The sequence below is a fragment of the Puma concolor genome, chromosome D4, assembly GCF_028749965.1.
Source record: "Puma concolor isolate L17-30 chromosome D4, mPumCon1.1.hap2, whole genome shotgun sequence".
NCBI lineage: Eukaryota > Metazoa > Chordata > Mammalia > Carnivora > Felidae > Puma > Puma concolor.
In genome coordinates, this window is record NC_141679.1 from 58,443,126 (window position 1) to 58,460,967 (window position 17,842).

The following is a 17,842-nucleotide window of genomic DNA, read 5'->3' on the forward strand; positions in this document are numbered from 1 at the left end:
TTTATATACTGCAAGAGATAATTGAGATTAATACATTGTAGGTTACCCCCACATACACAGGTACAGCTTTACATAAACATGGTTTGCTATAACATGATCAGCTTATGGCTCAGGATGAGGATCTTGACCCCCAGTATGTGTTAGATAGTGGTTTCTTTTTTCACCAGGATGCCATCTCAGTTTCTTCATCCTCAGCTTTGGATTTGGAGAAGAATTAAATAGTTTGATATTCTGATTTCCATGTAACCATAAAGTGGAATAAAATTAGAAATTCTACATGGTGGTTAATTTGTTTGTTTTTCTTTAATTTGCAGAATGCTCTTTTCAGTTGCATTAGCAGAAATGAAAGTAAGTATTTTGTCAATGGTTATATGAGCAGTCCAAGGAGCAAAACACAGTTTACAGAATACGATTTAGCTGTTATAAATATTGCCAAGACCTGGCATTATGATGTGGGCTGTTAGTAAGCTGCCTAAAAGCCCATCAGGGTTCTCATAGTCTCTTTCCTCTAGGGTGTCCAGGCCATTCATGAATTATGACAATTGCCATGTCTTAAATGCAGATTTACAAAGCAGATACTGCTGTTAGATGGGAATATCATGCTCTCCTTGAATAAATAGGATTACTTACAGAAATTAAGCATTCCCAGGTCATACAATGTAGCACTTGCTGAAGGCTTCCTCTCAGTTCACTCAGCAGATGTTTACTGACTGCTTGCTCTGTGCAGACATACATGCACGTGAGGACACAATCTGTGCACAAAAAAACTCTAGAACATGGAGGATATGGGATAGTGGCACTGATAAAATTGCTGCATGAGTTTAGAGGAAGGAGGGATCACATCCTGCCGGGGTTTAAAAAAAAATTTTTTTTATGTTTATTTACCTTTGAGACAGAGTGCCAGCGGGGGTAGGGTAGAGAGAGGGGGGGACACAATCCGAAGCAGGCTTCAGGCTCTGAGCTGTCAGCACAGAGCCCGACGCGGGGCTCAAACGAGCCGAGCCATGAGATCATGACCCGAGCCGAAATCAGCCGCCCAACCGACTGAGCCACCCAGGCACCCCCTGCCAGGGTTTTAGAGGTGGCTTCATGGAGTTGGTAGCTGAGCTGGGCCTTGAAGGATGGACAAGATATGAACAGTGCAGATGGGAAGAAAGGCATCACAGGTAAAGGGAGTAGTGAGAGCAGTTACAGCTGGGAAAACACAGCTGAGGAACAGAAGAGTTGTTTGGATTAGTTTGGCAGTTTGGTTTATCAAAGTATAATAAGAAACATTAGCTGGCTGCACTTTATCTTCTAACCCTCGCAAACTAGGGCTTAATTCACAGTTTCCCAGATAGTGTCGCACATAATCTTTGTCCTCCCACACTAGTGAGGAAGCCAGCCTCATGGAGGAATCAGAAGATGGGCATCCTTGGCTTATTCTCACCTATCTCTTCTGTCCTCAGTATTCCCCCATCCCTCAGTTTATCCTCACTAAGGTTAACAGTGATAAATGTAGCCATTAATTATTCTTTGTGTTGAAATCGAACAGTTCAGCAGTGAGCACAGTAAGTAGTAATTACAAGTTAAAAACAGGTGGCACAGTAATTATGAAACTGTTTCCTGGTGCAGGAAACCAAGGCCTATCCTGCCATCAGTTCAGTCCTAGTTTAATTTGCATATAGTTTTATCATTGTCATTATTTCTGGAAGTTGCTTGGATTCCCTGCTCATTCCCTGGTCTGTGGAATTCACCAGAAACCTGATTCTCGTTCCTCCACCACCTCTAATAATTATCAGAGATTTCCTACCTGCCTTTCTCTTACCTGTTTTCCTGCCATATCTCCATCTTGGTTCCCTTAAGCCCTCCACAGACCCCCTAACCTCTCCTGTGAGGGTCTTTTTTTCTTCTCCAGTTTAAATCCCACATCTGTACCCCTAGCCACGCATCCAGCTCTCCCCAGATACCTGAGATGGTTCCTCCTTGATTTCTAAAAATACATAAATCCATAAATGTATTTCAAATGCAGGGTTTACTTTTCAGTATTAAAGCAGCTCACATCAGTTGTGAGGTAAAGACTGTTTCAACTTAGGCATGTCCTTGGAGATGTTCAAATGGAACAGAACTTTTGAGATTTCTTTCAAGATATACAGTTATATAACTGTCAAATTTATGAAATGAGCCTGATATCTCTTAGTTTTTACTCGTCCTATTTTATAACCCCCCCCCCCCCGGAGGGGTCTTGTTTTATTTTGGCTTTGTTTGCCTTGCTTTGTTTATAAATCTCCACAAGTCTAACATGAAAAGAAATTGTGCCCGCGGTTCTCAGCATGGGCAGTATTAGCATTTTTGGAGACAGTTTTGGCGCTGTGAGAATGCCCTGTACATTGCAGAGTAAACAGCCCTGGTCCCCATGCACTAAATATTAGCAGTAGCTCCCCAAGTCATCATGAAAGCCAAAAATACTTCCACGTGTCTCCATAGTCTCCCACAGGGGTGTGCTGCTCCTGCCGAGACTCACTGGACTATATAGATTCTAAGTTGACAAATAAGACTTCCTTGTACCAGTGAGCACCTGAATGTCCTATTCCGAAATGTCTTATTTGGAGTATACTATTCTGAAAGTAGTGCTGATTTAAAGGAATTGTCTTCTGTGGCATGGTTTTATTCTCCAATTCAAAAAGTTGCGAATTGTTCTATCAATATTATGATGCTTTATTGTTACCAAATAGCTGTTTCCATTCCAACAACCTCTCCTTTTTTCCCCCTCAGTGGGCTCAGTTTGTTGCAGTTATGCAGGCCATCACACAAACTGCCGAGAATACTGTCAAGCCATCTTTCGAACAGACTCTTCTCCTGGCCCATCTCAGATCAAAGCAGTGGAAAACTATTGTGCCTCTATTAGTCCACAGTTAATACACTGTGTGAACAATTACACCCAATCTTATCCAATGAGGAACCCAACAGATAGTAAGTAAAATTGATATATTTCTCTTGTTTCAATCTTTGGTAAAATAATTTGTAAAAAGGAAGTAAATTCTTGTAGATATCTGTAGTCTCGGTCATTTGGGAAACACCAGACTTCCTTTGGTGTTTAGATTTGGCAGATTGGATATTATGGTCACAGCTGAAAGGTACCAAGAAAGATAGAGCTGTCAACGGTATGAGGAAGCAAGCACTCTGTTTCTGAGGATGGGAGAATTCATTGGTATGGATATTTTGATAGGAAATTCAAATAGAATTTCAAATGACCATACCTTTTAATCTAAGAATCCCATTTCTTAGAATTTCTCCTTCAAGAAAACTCATAAATTTGCAAAAATATATCTACGCACGTGAAAGATGTTTGCTACAACACTGATGGTAATGGAGAAAAATTAGAAATAACTCAAATACCCATCAATAGGGTATTGATTAAAATTGATGAAATAAATTATATATCTGTATAATAAAAATACTATGTAATCCAAATAAAGAAAAAAGTATGTTTATATAGAAAGTCCAAGACCTAATAAAAAAAAGCAAGTTGTAGAACTAACTGTATAATATGGTTAGTTATATACCTATTCTACATTTATGTGTTTTTGTGATGCTTGAATTTTTATGGTGAGCAGTTATTACTTTTATAATAAAAGCATCATAAAAATGAGAAGAAATCCTGATACTTTTGAAAATCAGGGCCTCCTAATGAACCTGCACCTTACGGGTCTTCAAAGTCTCAGCTTTGTACATCCTATTATCCATCTTCTTTATTTAGAGATGAACAAACTTTAAACAATTGACTAATTAACCAAACTGACAAAAGACAAGATTTATAAGCTGGATGCCAGTGTTTTGATTTATACTGGGATACTGAAAGACTTGTTTTTGTAAACTCAGAAGCAGTGCTATGTGCCCTGTAAGTCCAGCATCTAAAGGAGAGCTCTAAAGCTTATGACGTACTGTGGTGTGGCTGCATGGTGAATATCAGAGGATGAAGCATTTGCCACAAATGATCTTCATTCATTTTAAAGGCAGAGTTATAGAAATTGACATTTAGGCTATACAGAGGTGCTGCTGGAGCTAAGGTGGTAGCAGCTCAAAGTATAAATAAACAAACAAAAACAAAAACCAGCAAGATGTTTTAAGGGTAGAAGAACAACCATCTCAAATGTCTATACTGATACATAGGAAATCTGGAAAAGAAAGCTGTCCTGAATACGTTTCTTAAAAAGTCAAAGACACCTGAGAAAACTACTTCAAAGAACCCCTTCTGAAATCTGTAATCTGATTGGAAGTGCTTTAATTTTCTGATTCTTTGTAGAAAATTAAAAGCAGAAGGAAACTGACATTTTGTCACAGTTTGCTATTGTATTATTTAAATTACAACTTAGATTGATTAACTTGTATAGATATATAAGAGCTTTATATCCCAGAATGTCATGAAATATGGTGTTTGTGGTTTTTGCTATTGAAATTATTCCTCTCTCACTCTGCCAAGAACGTAATCCCTTTTAGGCAGTTGTTTCTAGGATGAAATAATTCCAGTTTAATGTATAGTACCTTTTCCAAGAACTTAAGATACTTTACATGTAAGGGCTTCTCAGGTGGAAGACGAGTGACCTTTCATTTATGTAGAATTGATGCCAAAGGTCCCATGACTGGGACAGTGGTGAATTCTGGAAATAGATACCTAGTCCACGTAGGTATCTATTTGCTATGCTGCAAAGTAATGGAGAGAAAATTTGGTAGGCCCTGTGTACTGCAGATATTGACATGTGATTGAGTGGTATTGTTTCCAGTACACCACCATGTTCTTCTGTTCTGAGCAGTGTGTGACATAAAATCAGCTAATTAAGCCACATGTATCCTGAAAACGTAGGTTTATATTGCTGTGACAGAGCTGAAGACCATGCTTGCCAAAATGCCTGCAAGAGAATTCTGATGTCTAAGAAAACAGAAATGGAGATTGTTGATGGCCTCATCGAGGGTTGTAAAACTCAGCCTTTGCCTCAGGATCCTCTTTGGCAGTGTTTTCTTGAAAGCTCACAATCTGTTCACCCTGGAGTCACTCTACATCCTCCTCCCTCTACGGGCCTTGATGGGGCTAAATTGCATTGTTGTTCTAAAGCAAACACTTCAACATGTAGGTCAGTATCTCATTTTCCTTTATTAAAACCAGTAGAAAATAGCATTTTAATTCGTGATTTTAAGTGCTAGCAAATGTATGTTACATTCTTGCAGGAGTTGGGAAGATATAAACTCTTTCATCAGGAGTTGAGAAGATATAAACTCAGGAATTGAGAAGATACAAACTCTTTCATCTAGCAAATATTTATTGAGTGTTGTTTATAGAAAACATCGTTTTTGAACATCAAGTGCTAAAAGAACTGTGTTTGGGGGTATAGAGGATTAGCATTGGAAGGATAATAAATATTTAAAGATGGTGCAATTTGGATTCTACCCTCAAGGCTATCATTAAGTAAGCTTACAGTTTAGAAGATGTTTTGATCTGACGTCTAAGGCATATTTCTCTTTGTTAAATTATGAAACTTTGAACATTAACCAACCTTTTGCATATATTGGTGAATGATCTGGATTGGCACTCATACACAAAGGTAGATAGCAGTGTATTAGCATTCATTTGGATGATACACTTAGGGATAAAAAATTAACACAAATATAAGATGGAAGAAACAATCTAGAGACAACAATAAATGGAGATTACTAAGGTCATGGTAGAAATAGAAGTTTGCTTTATTAGGGAGAAATAGAAGTTTGCTTTATTAGGGAGATTTTAGGTGAAAAAGAAGTATATATTACTAGAACATCCTGAAATTAATATCATCTACAGGAATGAAACAGTCTTTTCTGTGGTTTCTAAATGGAATGGACCTTTAGCAAAAATTGTGCCTAGAGTAGCTCATCAAACTTTACCAAAGATATTTAAAAAAACTGGAAAATATCCAAAGAAAATTAACAGAAGATCTTAAAGAGAAGTTAATTTGGTCCTGTAATTAAGGAAATTGGATTGCATTAATAAATATATTTATGACAGGGATGCTGAGTAATTCTTTGAATGTCTTTAAAAGAGTTTATGCCCTAAAGCCATTGGAGATTGGAATCTCTGTGTTATCCTAGAAGAACTTCACTGAAAAACACTTTGCCCTGCCTTACCTTGATGTAAGGTTTTGTGGTTTATTTCCATCTTATTTCCTCTTCATGAAACATTATGATTGTATCACCTTATGATGTCAGTTTATGACATCTTACGGTGTCAGTTTGTGTAATTCTTGCTTATATATAGAAAACTAATTCTGAGATGTTATTAAACAGTCTGTCCAAGGTCATAGAGAAAGTTAAGGGCTAGAGAAAGGACTGGTTCCCAGCTCAAAGTACCTAATATAACTTGATCCCTCCTTCTTTATCTCTATGATGTATAAGCTCCATTGAGAGCAGGGACCCGTCTCTCTTATTTACCACTGAATATCCAATGCCTTGAAAGGGTCTAACACAAAATAGGCACTCAGTAAAAATCAGTAGAATGAATGAACAAACTTATAAACGTAAAGACATCCTCCTTAAAGGTTTAATAATGAGAGTCAAATAAAATGTGGTAGGAGTGGAGAATTTTTACTTATGACTTTGTATTTTGGTAGTATTAAATTTTATATTATGTTTTTTTACATTTTTATTACATTTATAAATTTTAAAGATTAAACTAATTTGAAGGCACTTGAGAAATGGTACTGATATTATTTTAGTTATATGCATGTAGTCAAGTTGCTTTGTAATCATCAAGTACTACAAATAAGATTGTCATGTATTAACTACAATAGTATATAGAAGCTTTGGAATTCATAAGCCTTTGCATGTAGACTATCTGGGTGTATCTTAAGGAAGATAAATGACTTTGGGATAATTTTTCAGGGAGAAACTAGTGAACCCTAAGTCTGTAAAGCTTCTTAGGTCTGAGGACCTTGTCACAGGTTTACTACACAGTTTTACTTTATTTATAGGAAGTAAATAAATATAAATATAGGGGAATCTATCTTTGTGGAGGAAAAACTGTATGCCTTATCTTACGTGAAAGGTAAAAGAGGGATCAGAAATGGAAGAGATAATTGTGCCAAGAATAAAGATGTACAAATATAATTAAACATTACCTTTAGCACTGAGCTTTGTAGCAACCATGGCATAAAGGAAAGAGATGGGTAATAAAAGAAGGCTAACACTTTCATGGAAAAGTTCTGCTTATGGCTCTAAATTCTAGGGGATAAATTTTAGTCTTTTGGTTTTTGTACTTTTTTCTTGTTCATATTCTAAACTATGTATTCACTTGGCTCACCTGTGTTTCTATATTTGTGCCTTTGTTTTAGGGAACTGTGCACTAAACTTTATAGCATGAGCTGGGGCAATACACAGAGTTGGCAAGAGTTTGATCGCTTTTGTGAATACAATCCAGTGGAAGTGTCCATGTTGACCTGTTTAGCAGATGTCCGGGAACCTTGCCAGTTGGGCTGTAGAAATCTTACTTACTGTACTAATTTTAACAACAGGTAGGAGCAAATTACTATACATGGAATAGAAGTATTTTATCATTAATTATCTTGTTTTTAAGTAATTGAAAAGACCACTTTACTCTCATTTTTACTCGGATGCTAAGTTAAAAGGAAGTAGCATTTCTTTATTTCATCTTTAAATGCTATATAACCCGGGGCGCCTGGGTGGCGCAGTCGGTTAAGCGTCCGACTTCAGCCAGGTCACAATCTCGCGGTCCATGAGTTTGAGCCCCACGTCAGGCTCTGGGCTGATGGCTCAGAGCCTGGAGCCTGTTTCCGATTCTGTGTCTCCCTCTCTCTCTGCCCCTCCCCCGTTCATGCTCTGTCTCTCTCTGTCCCAAAAATAAATAAACGTTGAAAAAAAAAAATACTTTATAAATGCTATATAACCCATCTGATACATCACCTGTAAGAAAGGAAGCACTTCAAGACTAGACTAGACTAGACTAGACTAGACTAGACTAGACTAGAGATACTTAAAGCATCTAGAGTTCAAAGAATCTTCTCTGCCTTCAGTCTACCAATCTTACCCACTCCCTTCTACTACAAAACCAGTAGAAGCAATTTATTGCAGAATAAGTCACTGTGAACAATTTGGCCATCCAAATGCCCTCTTGTGAACAGTTTACTTTGAAGGACCTCCAGGGTGGTTGGTCTCCCTCAGTGAATTCCCTATTTCATGCAAAAATGTTTTCTTACCTACTTATATTTTCTTGGGTATCAAGTATGGTCAGAAAAACAAGGGCCCAAAACTGAATGGCTGAACAAGCAGTGAAGAAAACAAAAAGGCATCCAAAAGCCTAGAGAACACCATATCAGAGAAGCCAGAGAGAGTTTCTAAACAAGAGGGGGCTGGTTCTGTGAGCTGCAGCCTGGAGATGAGGAGGGCAAAGAGGAAAAAGTCAATCATTTGGGCCAGAAGAAGGTTCAAACTAACACAAATCCCATTCTTTTAAAAGTATTCAGAATATTATTTTGAATAAGAAAATTGAGATATCTTTACAGCCGGTAATAGAGTGTTAGCCAATAAGGACTTGGCTTAGAGATTGAGGAAATTTGAAATCTATGAAATGTTTAAATTTAAACTTAGACACATAGTTCTAGCTTGTGGGGATGGTGGAATAGTTTGTATCAGACTAATACTTCTACAAGTACCAATTGTGAGCTCTGTACAAAATATTAAAAAACTATTGTTTTGAAGTCATTAGAGAAGGACCAAAAGCAGGAGGGTTAGAAACCACACTGCATGAGAGCCACATATCCAGTTTTCCCTTCATGGGCACTCTCTGTCTCTTTGCCTGGCATAAAGAGTTCATGCAAAAAGCAGCAGTCTTGGGCAGAGGAGTTGGAGATCAGAGCTTGGGACTGCTGGGAGTAGAAAACCCCAGAAAGATGGGAACCACAAAAGGAAATGCCCCAAAATCTCCAAACAAACTCTCCTTAAATCCTTGAATTTAACAAAGTCACAGGATACAAGGTTAACATACAAAAGCCAATTATAGGGGCGCTTGGTGGCTCAGTCGGTTGAATGTCCGACTTCACCTCAGGTCATGATCTCGCAGTTTGTGGGTTCCAGCCCTGCGTCAGGCTCTGTGCTAACAGCGCGGAGCCTGGAGCCTGCTGCAGATCCTCTGTCCCCCTCTCTCCCTGCCCCTCCCCTACTCACTCTCTCTCAAAAATAAACATTTAAGAAAAAAAAAAAGCCAATTGTATTCCTGTATGTTAACAACAAACAACTGGAAAATGAAATTTATTTTAAAAATACAAATTTATACAATTGCGTCAAAAAACATGAAATACTTAGGATAAATTTGACAAAAAAATATGTAGGAACTATACATTGAAAACCAGAAAACTTTGCAGAAAGAAATTAAAGACAGTAAATAAATGGAGAGAGCTACCATGTTCATGGATTAGAATCCTCAATATTGTTAATTCTCCTGAAACTGACGTCTAGATTCAGTGCAATTCCAATCAAAATTCCAACAGGCTTTTTTTTTTTTTTTTAATTTTTTAAGTATTTTTTTTAACGTTTATTTATGTTTGAGAGAGAGACAGAGTGCTAGCAGGGGAGAAGCAGAAAGAGAGAGAGACACAGAATCTGAGGCAGGCTCCAGGCTCTGAGCTGTTAGCACAGAGCCTGACATGGGGCTCATACTCGTGAACCGAAAGATCATGACCTGAGGCGATGTCAGATGCTTAACCGACTGAGCCACCCAGGTGCCCCCCAAGAGGCTTTTTAAAATAGAAATTTCCGGGCTAATTCTGAAATTCAAATGAAAATACGAAGGACCTAGAATAGCTAAAAGAAGTTTCAAAAAATTAACAGATTTGGACAACTTATAGGACCTGACTTCAAGACTTATTATAAAGCAACAAAAATTAAAGCAATGTAAATTGGCATAAGTTTGGGCAAATAGATCAGTAGGACAAAACAGAGAATCAAGAATAGACTCACACACAGTAAATTGATTTTCAACAAAGGCAGCAAGGCAATTCAATGCAAAGAGAAACATCTCTTCAACAAACAATGCTGGAACAGTTGAATATGTTTATGAAAAAAAAAGAACCTCAACCTCTATCTCACACTGTACACAAAAATTAATTTAAGATGGGGTCATAGAATACAACATAAAAGCTGAAAATACAAAGTTTCTAAAAGAAAACATAGGAGATTATTTTAACAATCTGGCTGCAGGCAAAGATTTTATAGACAGGAGACAAAATATACCAATTATAAAAGAAAAAAATTAATGAGTTAAGGTTCAACTGTAAACACTTGTTCACCAAAACACACCATTTAAAATTTGAAGAGGCAAGCCACAATCTGAGAGAAGATATTCAGTGTATCACATGTACACACTCACACACATTTGACAAAGGACTTGTAACCAAAATATATAAATAACTCCTACAACCTCATAATAAAAAATCAAATAACCCAATTTGAAAAATGGGCAAAAAAATGTCAAGGGTCTTTCACCAAAAAAGACATCAAAATAGCCATTTAAGTATATGAAAAAGTTCTTTGTCACTATTTATGCAAAATGCAAATTAAAACCTCAGTGAGATGCCTCCTCATACCCACTAGAATAGCTAAAATTAAAAGATTAACAGTTGGGGCACCTGGGTGGCAGTTAAGTGTCTGACTTCAGCTCAGGTCATGATCTCACAGTTTGTGAGTTTGAGCCCCGGGTCGGGCTCTGCCCTGTCAGCTTGGAGCCTGGAGCCTGCTTTGGATTGTGTCTCCCTTTCTCTTTGCCCCTACCCCGCTCTCTCGTTCTCTCGCTCTCTCTCAAAAATAAATAAACATTTAAAAAAAGGGGTTTTTTTGAGTGACAATATATGAAGCAGGTGGAGCTCTCATACTTCCCTGCTTGGAGTATAAGATGGTTTAAGACCTTTGAAGAGTTTCCTTGCAGTGTCAAGTCCATGACTCAGCAATCCCATTCTAAAGCATTTACCCAAGAGACATGAAAATCTAATTCCAAAAAAGACTTATATAGCAACCTTATTCATAAGAACCCAGAATTTGGGGAAAAATAAATAAAATGTACATCAGGAAGGGAATGAAAACACATGGTGTATCCGAACAATGGAATAGTACACAGCAAGGGAAAAGGCCAAACTACTGATAAACCCCAAAATATGGATGAGTCTTATGTTGAATAAAAAAAGCCCAATACAAAATAAAGACTTTATAATTCCATATATATGAAATCCAAGAATAGGTAAAAATAATCTATGAGGATAAAGATCAGAAAGTTATTGCCTTTGGAAGAGGAAATTGGCTGGAGGTGGGCATAAGGGAACTCTATGAGGTGATAGAAATATTCTATATCTTGTTTGGGGCTTTGATTACAGGGGTGAATACAATTTTCAAAACTTAACTGAACTCTCAAGATCTGTGCATTATATTCTTTGTAACTTATATCCCAATAAAATATTTTAGCTAAGTAAAATAAATATTTAAATTTTTAAAATTTTGCTCATCAAAAGACACCAATAAGAAGATGAAAAGGCAGGGGCGCCACAGTTGCTCAGTTGGTTAAGCATCTGACTTTGGCTCATGTCATGATATTGTGGTTTGTGAGGTCAAGCCCTGCATCGGGCTCTGTGCTGGTGGTGCAGACCCTGCTTGGGATCCTCTCTCTTTCTCTCTCTCTGCCCCTTCCCCACTTGCATGCTCTCTCTCGCTCTCTCTCAAAATAAATAAATAAATAAACTTAAAAAAAAATTTTACAAAAAGAAAATGAAAAGGCCAACCACAAACTGGAAGAAAGTATTTGTAATACATATATTTGAAGCAGGACTTATATCCAGAATATATTAAGAACTCTTATAACTCAATAGTGAAAAGACAACTTTTTTCTAAAAAGGGCAAGTAGCTGGAAAGACAGTTCACAGAAGAAGATACCTGAATGGCCAGGAAGTGCATGAAAAGGTGTTTGACGTGACTGGTCATCAGCAAAATGCAATTTTTAAAACTGCATCTACAACTAAAAAGACTGACAAGCATGTAAAGCGGCTGGAACTTTCATACGTTGTGGCTTAAAGTCTAAAATGGTGTGACCACTTTGGAAAATAGTTTGGCAGTTTCTTAGAAAGTTATGACCCCAAATGCTCTTCGTTAGGCATGAAGAGACGTGAAAACTGGAAACAAAACTTTTTGTCTATAAACAGGTGAATTAATAAATGAGGATTTCTCAAAGTGTGGTCCATGGTCCCCAAGCCCCATGGGATCAAAACTATTTTTATAACACTAAGCTGTGATCTGCTTTTTTCACTCTTGTTCTCACAAGAGTGAACAGTGGTGTTTCCCCAGTGCTGTAAGACACATGATGTAATTGGGGCGCCTGGATGGCTCAGTCGGTTAAGTGACCAACTCTTAATTTCGGCACAGGACGTGATCTCACAGTTCATGAGTTCAAGCCCCACATCAGGCTCTGCACTGACGGCGTGGAGCCTGCTTGGGATTCTCTCTCTCCTTCTCTCTGTCCCTCACATATTCTCTCTCTCCCTCCCAAAAATAAATAAGTAAACTTAAAAAAAAAAAAGACGTGATGTAACAACAGATTGAGGTCAAGAAAAGATATGAAAATCCAGCAGTCTTCTATTAAGCCATATATTAAAGAGATTTTCAAAGCTGTGAAATAGTCCTATTCTTCTCACTAAATTTAGTTTTGCTTTGAAAAATATAGTTATGTTTCACAAAAACATTATTTCTTACATGTAATGGGCTTATCCTTTTAAATGAATTAAGAACTACGAATCAAAAGGTCTGTTTTGATTTATAATGTCATAGATATTGGTGATTGTAACCCACATAAACAAAAGCTTTTTGAGAATGCAGTAATTTTAAGAGTGTAAATGGGTCCTGAGATCAAAAGTTTGAGAACTACTAGGATAAACAAATTGTGGTACATTTATTAACGGAATGCTACTCAACAGTAAAAGGAAACAACAACTTATGATATACATAACAAAGGTAAATCTAAAAAAATTGTTCAGCCAAAGACACCAGACCCAAAAGAGCATATACAATATGTTTCATTTATATATAAAGTTCTAGATAAGTATGAATGGAGGTGGCCTCTGGGGTATAGTCAGTGGGGAGGGCATTGACTAGACAGGGACACAAGGGAGCTTTCTGACATGATGAAAATGCTTTTTTTTTTTTTTGTCTTTTTATAAATTATACCTCAGTTTTTAAAACCTGGACTCATTATTTTGTAATATGAAAGAAATGATACAGTCTAGAGATGATAGTCCCATACAGAGTGTTTAAGTTTTTAACTTTTGTTAAAAAGGAAAGATGCAGTCAAAATCTTAATGTGTCTACGTTGAATCTCCATACATGCAAAGCTGATATCCTTTGATACATCATAGGTACTTTCTTTAAAAAAATCAGGTTTTCCTGATGCATTAGTATGTCAGGATTTTACCCATATCTTCTCTCTAGAAAATAATTGCCTCTCGATTCTGGCCTTTTTGCTTTTCAGGCCAACAGAACTTTTTAGGAGTTGTAATGCTCAGTCAGATCAAGGAGCCATGAATGACATGAAGCTGTGGGAGAAAGGAAGCATAAAGATGCCGTTTATCAACATACCTGTTCTTGACATTAAGAAGTGCCAGCCAGAAATGTGGAAAGCAGTAGCTTGTTCACTGCAGATTAAACCTTGTCATAGGAAATCCCGGGGAAGTATTATCTGCAAGTAAGTTGACCCTCCAGTCCTGGTTCAGACCATGATCTGAACCACAGCCTATCTTTAGAGTTTTCCCTCCTGCCACTTCGTTTGCCCATCACCCCACATGTCAAGTGCTTTCCTACTTTTTCCTCCTCTGCTTGAATTACTCTTCCATCTCCACTTGCCCACTGCCTGTGTTTCTTAGCTCCTCTCAAATGCCCATCATTCCCGTGGAACCTTCCCATATTTCACCAGCTAATAGTAATTTATCCTTACTACAAATATTTATAGACCTTTATCTGAACTTTTCTTATGCAATTTAGTTCCAGAAACTTTAGTGAATACCTTCAATACACAATTCTATTTTTATATTTTAGTTTGTATACTTGTCTTTTTTTTAATGTTTATTTTTTAAGAGAGAGAGATAGAATGAGAGTGGGGGAGGTGCAGAGAGAGAGGGAGACACAGAATCTGAAGCACGCTCCAAGGCTCTGAGCTGTCAGCAAAGAGCCGGACATAGGGTTTGAACTCACCTACCGCAAGATCATGACCTGAGCCAAAGTCAGACGCTTAACCAACTGAGCTACCCAGCCGCCCCTATACTTGTCTTATATTTAGTTAGACTTTGCTCTCCTTGAGTTTATTCTTCTTTGTGCCTCCTTTTTCTTGTCTCCTCTTTCCTCTTTTTCTCCTCTTCAGTGATTAACATAATCCTGACACACAATAGGTGCTCCATAAATGTTTGATGAGTGAAGGAATTAGTGAATGTAGTCATCGAGGCCTGTTTCTAGTAAACATTTTGTGAGTGGTTTGCTTAGGAGATCTAGGATGAAGTAAAGAGGAAAGCTGCTATACTGAGTGAAACCAAAAGTATTGGCCACATACATAGTAATCTATGCCAGCTGATCTTCAATCATCTATTTTTCCAAAAAACTTTCCTAAAGACCAGGTTAATGTCCACCCCCTAAGATGTTGGTGTGCGTCTTGGTGCTCCTTGGAACTTGATGACTGATTGAAGATTATTTCAACCTTAAACAGAATCCAGATCAATTCTCTGGCATGACTTGGGGATCACCTGAGTAAGGGGGAAAGTGAGGGGCAACAAGCTAGAGGCAACCAGTGGGAAATTTATAGACTCTTAGTATGGAAAATTTATAGAAAAGGAATCAAATCCCTTTGGAGGATTGAGAAAATTTTAAAGTAGTGTACTTCCAGTTGTTACAGGCCAAACACCTTAATGTTGATAACTAAAAATATATTTAAAAAGAGAAAGGGAGAGAAGGAGGAAGGGAGGGAAGAAAAAGCAAGCAAGCCTAAGGTCCTAAAAGAAAGGATGGATGATTTTGCAAAAAGCCTAGTTTAATTTCCTTTCAAAGAAGGGACAAGTCACATCAATACTAGTAACTGTATGAGTGTAAAATTTGAGCAAGGCCTTTGATCTCAGGTAAGAGAAAGCTACGGATGCTTTGATACTATAATACATTACTTACTACTATGCAACCTCAGGTCTTCTGTGACTCCTGTTTTCTTTTGCCGTTACTTTGATCTAACCAATTGTGAAACATTGTTATGAAAACTCACCTTCTGGAAAGCTTCAGAAACAGGATTGATATTGATTAGACAATATGAGGAGGTTCTTGAACCCCAAATTTGTGTATATTTTTCTTTTTAAGATCAGATTGTGTGGAGATTCTCAAGAAATGTGGGGACCAGAACAAATTCCCCGAGGACCACACAGCTGAAAGTATTTGTGAGCTTTTGTCACCTACAGATGACCTAGAGAATTGTATACCTTTGGATACATACCTCAGTAAGTTCTTTGTTTTTTTAGATTTCAAATACTTCTCCCTTCCATCTCTGCCCTTCATGTTTGATTTGGATGAACATCTGTCTGTTGAGAATATGTGGTTTAATGATACTATCTCAATGGCAGACTCTTATCTTATTTGCTTGGCCTTTTTGGCCTGAAAAGAATTGTCATCTTAAAATATATAAGCACAAGTGATTATCTTATCAGTCTGAGGAAGTAATAAACTATTATCAATCAGGAATTCTAAGTAGTGAATTTGGGGCCAGCATTCTTAGATATGGGGCCAGCTCCATATCATTGCTGTCTCCTTGCCATGATTTGTCCAGGAAGTGAAATTTCCCCAGGGAATCTTCAGCTTTTTGTCATCAGAATATTAGTGGACCAGAGCCAGGCATTGGCTGAGACTGACCCACCAAATAGGGAGTAAGAAACGATGGTCTGTGTTAGTACATAAAGGTGGAACTTTGTCTATGCCGAAATACTCCTGCCAAGAGCCAAGCCAAGAGCTAGAAGAATAAGTTGGTATCTCATTGAGGGGTCATGGTGCTGAGCTTCTTGGCAGGAGGTGACCATGTGTCGTGGAAACCAGAGGGATGATGAGTAGAACCCATAAACACACCAAATGCGATAGTCAGGGTAAGGAAAGTGTCTGTGCTGCCGCCAGGGGGCATTCGTGTCCCGAGCTGGCTGGAAAGGCAGACTTGGATCCAGCTCCTAATTTTTTTGTTTTCCTGTGTCAGATAGGACTAAGTTCTACCGCAAATAACAGAAAAACAGGTAGAAGTAAAAGAAAACCCAGAAATAAGTAGTCCAAGGCTGTTATAGTGGCTCCACCATCCAGAGTCCAGGCTCTTTTGCTTTCCGTGCCTTCGTTAGTGCTTGGTTTCCATCATCAAGGTTACTTCAGGTACTTTATCGTCACAACATGACTCCTGGAACTCTAGCCACCATATCCTAGTGTAAGGGAAAACCGCCCTCGCTGTAAGGGAAACTGAGAAAGATGATCTTTTTAGCTGTGGGCCCATTGTCATGCTAAGCAAAACTGGAATTCTATTATTAGTGAGCAGGAAGAAAAGAGTATCCAAATCTGTTAGATTTGCAGCTAATGATATCAGCCACACTTTCCTAAAGCCAATAAACTATGTCCCTCAGCCTTCATGACCAGTATAGCGAAAAAGAGAGCCTTGGCCAGAATCTAGACCTCTGTGACTTCGAACAGATCACTTCTTTCAGCCTCAGCTTTGCTGTTTATAAAAGGATTGGGCTGGATGTGATGAACTCCAAGAACCCTGATACCTTCATTAGCTAACAGTCTGAGTCTGGCCTAAAATCAAGTAAGCAAAACTAATACCTCCACAAGCCTAGACCTTATTAGAGCAGTGAAATAGATGTGCAGAAGGAAAAAGGTTAAAGAAATGGGTTTTTTTTTTAAGTTTTAGTACTCTCTTTAAATATTACATGAGACTCTTCCTTAGTCATTATTTCACAAGTTAACAAATATAATCATGGTACAACATCTATCTTACCATGGTGAGTTATTATAGTTTATGGTAAAATGTGCCAAGTTATTCCTCTTAGGCATAAGCACCTGTTTGAACACCTTACCCAAAGTATACCAGTCATTTTCCATCCCTTTATACAACTTATTACCTATCAGTAGGTGCCTTTTTTATTTATACGCACGAAAACACATGTGCACAAGTGTTTAGAATCTTGTCCAGCATATTGTAGGTACCCAATAAATAAACAAGTGAATGAATGTATGTATGTTTATGCTAAATTCACAAATTATCAGAGAATCTGTGTGTTTTAATAGTTTATTAGAATCAGGCCTCACTTTATGCTCATGAGCTTTCCATTTATTAAAGTCATAGTTAATTCAGGTAATTTACAGACCTCTGTTACCTTTTGGGGTTGGTTAAACTGATCTGTGTTTGGTTTTTCAGGGCCTAGTACTTTGGGTAACATTATAGAAGAGGTCACTCATCCCTGTAACCCAAATCCTTGCCCTGCTAATGAGCTCTGTGAGGTAAACCGGAAGGGGTGTCCATCTGGAGATCCCTGCCTTCCGTACTCTTGTGTTCAAGGTAAGAGGTAGATGGGTGTGAGTGTAGGGTGGGTATGGATTTGTGCTGCTGATGTTTCTGTATAGGCATTATCTTTGGAGTGAGGTCGCAATTGACTTTATTTTCAAAATTATGTTTTTCTATAACATTTGAGGTTTTCCCAATAAACACGTTAGTTACATAGGCAGGAGAAGACAAATACAAATGTAATTTTCAATTATCATTTAGATTGTGAACTGACTCTCATAATGAGTT

General features: G+C 37.8%; 1 protein-coding gene across 2 annotated transcripts in view; it reads left to right on the plus strand.

The window, feature by feature from the left end:
* The window catches only part of RECK (reversion inducing cysteine rich protein with kazal motifs), an 87,006-nt gene that overhangs the window by 34,519 nt on the left and 34,645 nt on the right, over positions 1–17,842 (plus strand). For both annotated transcript variants that reach the window (XM_025932500.2, XM_086683494.1), the window contains 7 exons: positions 315–348; positions 2,755–2,952; positions 4,844–5,111; positions 7,341–7,520; positions 13,526–13,738; positions 15,385–15,521; positions 17,468–17,608. In XM_025932500.2, the coding sequence (XP_025788285.1) occupies positions 315–348; positions 2,755–2,952; positions 4,844–5,111; positions 7,341–7,520; positions 13,526–13,738; positions 15,385–15,521; positions 17,468–17,608 (1,171 nt within the window). The remainder of the gene's footprint in view (positions 1–314; positions 349–2,754; positions 2,953–4,843; positions 5,112–7,340; positions 7,521–13,525; positions 13,739–15,384; positions 15,522–17,467; positions 17,609–17,842) is intronic.